The following is a 4,711-nucleotide window of genomic DNA, read 5'->3' as shown; positions in this document are numbered from 1 at the left end:
TTCACACTCAAGTGATCCCAGCACTTCTTGCGTTAGGCAGTTAGGAGTAACATTGTTAACTGTATATATAATCACCTCATGTGCACTGGAGGAACTTTTTTTAAAGGAAGGCTAAAACTGTGCAAAACTTTAATTGAAAATATGAGAGCGTTGTATGAAACTGAATTCTCAATCCAATCAACAGCCATTTAAATTCTAATAAAAAATTATACCCTCAGTAGACAGTTCTTAAGCCTATAGTCTCAGCAGGAGATTGTAGCACAGAGTATCCCAGTGGATTTTGTGGGTGAACATGTTTATTATTCGGTTGAATAACACTTTCAGGTGAACATGTTTATTATTCAGTTGAAATTTGTTAAAAGCCATTATCACCCTTGATTATTGATAAGTTATGTATTTTGTGTGCCATAAGCTAGAACATCATTTAAACATATTAAGTAAAACTTTTAGAAACATTTACTTCATTTAGTGAATCATTTATTCAAATGCTCTTGCTGACATCTCCTTATTAGCACATATTAGGCACTATATGTTGCTGTTTGTCTTTCTGTCCAGGCTTTGACACAATCAAGTTCCCAGTAGTTGGAAAATGTGGGAGGGAAGAAGTGGCATAATTCCTTCACTCATTGTTTGCCAAATTCCTTGAAATTAAGCAGAAGAGTAATTTTGAGCAGTAAAACATCAGGGAGTTGAAGAAACCCATGAACCTATCATACATATTTAAATGTAAGTGCAGCATTTTCTCCAAACTTTAATGTTGATATGGAATAGCACATATTCTGTCACAATCAACTAAGCACTACCAAGATCTAGGTTCTCCCAGGATTTCAGCCACTATAACTAATTGAAAATACAAGGCTGCATTGGTTTTTTAGCAGTGAAACGTATCTACTTCCTTACTGCAAACAACAGACTTTTCTTTCCCTAGTACAGTTTGACTATCATGGTTAGACATAGGATTCAACTTACAAAATTGTGTCCAGTTGCACAACCTTACCTGCAATCAAGCAGAAGTTTGTTCATATTGTACTCTGTTTGCAAATACTGTGCATGCTCATCTTCTTTAAAGAAATATGTGTGGTAAAAAAACTCTCTCTTTGTGGGACCTCCCAAGACATGCAGCCTGGATGGGTCATGTACTAATTATTGCACACACATTAGTGGTGTCTAGAGTACAGCCCTTTTGTGTGTTGTATGTATTTCAGATAGTGTGTTCTTGCCCAAAAGAGGACATATGACTTTTTGTGCAGTCTGTTCCTCCGGAGAGTTCTTCTCATAACAAAACAATGAAAAGGACTAATCAGAAACAATCGAACACCTCTTTCTCTTACTCAGTTTTCTCCTGTGCCCACTTCTTCTTGTCCCTAGCAGGCAGCTTTGGAGCTTACTGCCCAGGATGTTAGGCAGGCACATTGCCCAGGGCATAGCAGGTGTGGTGCTTGAGTGCATCAGAAACAGCATCAGAGGCCCTGGAGGAACCATGAAGTGAAGAGAGGGGAAGAGAGATTCTCTTCTTGCTCTTTCACCAGCAGTTGGTGGCTAGCTGGGCTGAGTGATGGTTACCAGGCTGGATACACAGCAGTCATGGCGGCAGAAGCTATCCTCTAAAGTGGAGGGGGGAGAGGAGGAAGGACATAGGAGAGGAGGGAGAGGTGGAGGAAGGCTCCCTGGCAGGACACTCTGTGAATAATAATTGACATTTGTTTCTTCATTCTCTTTCAAGCTAGTGTAATAGGTTTTTGTTAAAACTAAAACAGAACAACAAAAACAGTATCTCATGTGTTGTGCTTCAGAGAATTCGACAAGTGTTTGTTCATTCTCTGAAGCATTGGACAGCCCACCTGGCACCAATTGATCAGAAATGGCACTAAAACCTAAAGCCATGGGCTCCTGCAGCAGATTAGGGAGGAAGATTCGCCCAAATGATCTCTAATCATGGAAATAAACCACAAGGCACAGGGAAACATGGCATAATGGCAGGACTCAACGATAAAATGTATTGGCTTTGCCACTAAAGCAGGAAGCTTTTAAAAATTTTGCTGTACTGTGCCAGACCATTTGGCAGTGGAGCACTCTCCTGCTTGCATGCTGTGCTGGTGCCACTTGTGTCCCCCCCCCCCATTGTGTGTGCTCAGTCACCTCCAACACTAGTCTTCTTTGGGGCCCATTGTTGTGTGAGTTTTCATGTGCTTGAGGAGAAACTCATTTGATCAATGGGTGTTTGGACGATGCAAAGAGAGCAATGTGTTTGTGTGTGCATGCATGTGCAGCTGCCCAACACTAGCCTCTCCATGCCTCAGGGTCCATAAACACAGAACCCTATTGTTGCCTGCTTTCAGATTCAGTGGGTCAATGGTTTAGAGGAAGAACGGTGTTTTCTGTGCAATTTTGGTGTCATTGTGTGCAAAAACAGGTGCTTCAGAGCCTCACCCCCTTGAAAAGAAGAACATGAGTTTTCATTTGTGTGGCCAACACGTGCGCAAGGAACTGAAACTCATGAAAGGAATAAACCAAACGGATGTGTTCTGAGCTGGCATTGTCCCAGCTGGAACAAACCAGTAATATTGTTCTGTAATCCCCAGAACCAAAACAGAAACTTTCTAGATGCATACCCCTACTCCCTATCCCCGGTAATTCAGATAAGAAATGTGAGATTGAAAATAGTTTCCAATGAATACCTCAGTTTGCATTTTGATTAGTCAGTATTTGATATATAGTTTTCTGTGCTAAGGTCCAGATTAAAGAACATAATTTAGGTGAATCAGAGTCTATGGGGGCTTTTCTACCACCAGTTTCAAACAAAACTGATAGGTTGTATATGGCAACAATAGTACATGATTACTGTGGGAAACAGCGACACTGATCTCTATGAAATGTATCAAAGTAATAAGCAAAGTGCCCCATACACACACTGGCTCTGAATCAAACCAGGTCCCTTTAGCACAAGAATCTGGACAGCTGAGTTTGAACAACTCTGTTTACAGGTGACCTTCTATATTCAGAGATAGGAAATGAATTATAGTCTCCATTTCCCTCCATTTCCCAGTGCCTCACAACTTTCAAGTCCTTCTTTCAAATATTCCTAACGCTGTTTAGTCAGTAAAATGCATGCTCCATACTTCCAGCAGTAAAATACATGAAGTACACGGGCTTTGCTTTTTTGAAAGGCCCAGCAGGCATGCAGCACTGCACAGTATCATTGGAACCAACACAGTCCAACTCCTAACCTTCATAATTTTGGCTGCTGAAGAAAGATTTTCTTATTCAGTTTTTTCTTCAGGGCTTTTTTCACTTCCTCATTCCTCAGACTGTAGATGGCGGGGTTCAGCATGGGGATCACAATGGTATAGAAAACTGACACTATTTTGTCTTGTTCCACTGCCTCAAGCCCTCCAGGCTGAACATACATGAAGGTGAGTGTCCCATAATACACTATAACGGCCATAAGGTGTGAGGCACAGGTTGAGAAGGTCTTTCGCCTGCCTGAGGATGATCTCATCCTCAGGATCGTGGAAAGAATATAAGAGTAGGAGATGAGAACAATGATTGCATTCAATACCACAACAAAACCAGAGAACACAAAGAGTACTGTCTTGGAAACATAGTTGTCTGAACAGGCAAGCCGTAGCATAGGTGGAATGTCACAGAAAAAAGAGCTGACTTCATTGGGGCCACAGAAATGGAGCCTGAATGTACCACTGGTATGAACAATTGCAGTCACAATCCCCACCAGGTAGCAGCCAGCTATAAGCTGGAAACATATCTTTCTCGTCATGGTAACTGGATAAAGCAGAGGGTTACAGATGGCCACAAAGCGATCATAAGCCATGGCAGCTAGTACATAGCACTCAGTAGTGGCATAGAGGGTGAAGAACCACAACTGCATCACACATGCATTGTATGAAATTATCTTCTTCTCTGTGAAAAGATCATACAGAATCCTAGGGGTGACAACTGAGGAATAGCAAATGTCAATGAAGGACAGATTACTGAGGAAGAAATACATCGGAGACAGTCGGAGGGAATCAGTCTGGATCAATACAATCATACCAAGATTTCCTATTATTGTTAGTATGTAAATGAGTAGGAAGAGCAGGAACAAAAGTATTTCCACTTCAAATAGATCTGAGAATCCTACGAGTATGAATTCAGACATTTGTGTTTGATTCTCCTCTTGCATCCTTCCAGAAGAATTTGCCTGGAGGAATAAATTCTAAAGATTAGGGCACTTTTTGCCAGCAACAGATATTCACAATTATGGTGAAAAACTGAAATCTATTAAAATGCTGTGTTTCAACAAAGAACGTTTATGTCTAAAGTCTGGGGGAAAGGATTAATGTTTACCTTTTACATGGTTCTCAGGGGCACTTCCGTATAACATTATTTGCCTTAGCATCACATGCCAGCATTCCAAAATCGATTTTATGCTGTATGCATTCAAGTGCCAATACTAAAACACATAGCAAGGCAGTAATTAGGCTATGAATGGATGGAATTGCTCTACATTTTTACACAGTGAGTATCCATACCTGTTCATTGCTCAATTTCCCACACAGTAAATAAAATTATGGAAGAAATTGGCTTTTGCTTGTTCTCTGCAAATTCCATCTGGTAGGATTTATTCCTTAATCTGGGTATTGAAAATGAAAGATTACGATCTTCATATATAAACTAGAGATACTAGATAAACTAGAGATACTGTTTCAGATGG

The 4,711-nt window shown here is 40.6% G+C and overlaps 1 protein-coding gene across 1 annotated transcript; it reads right to left on the bottom strand.

Annotated features, from left to right (window-relative positions):
* Positions 1-3,229: 3,229 nt before the first annotated feature.
* On the bottom strand, positions 3,230-4,180 carry LOC129323514 (olfactory receptor 1009-like). The gene has a single exon (XM_054970050.1). The coding sequence runs from the start codon at positions 4,178-4,180 to the stop codon at positions 3,230-3,232; it is 951 nt and encodes a 316-aa protein (XP_054826025.1).
* Between the last annotated feature and the right edge of the window lie 531 nt (positions 4,181-4,711).

Source organism: Eublepharis macularius, chromosome 2 (assembly GCF_028583425.1).
Source record: "Eublepharis macularius isolate TG4126 chromosome 2, MPM_Emac_v1.0, whole genome shotgun sequence".
Lineage (NCBI taxonomy): Eukaryota > Metazoa > Chordata > Lepidosauria > Squamata > Eublepharidae > Eublepharis > Eublepharis macularius.
Note: the sequence above shows the minus strand (reverse complement) of the source record. Positions and strands in the feature narration are given on the sequence as shown.

Coding starts and splice junctions, on each gene's coding strand:
- LOC129323514 (XM_054970050.1), bottom strand. CDS start 4,180: ATGCAAGAGGAGAATCAAACACAAATGTCTGAATTCATACTCGTAGGA.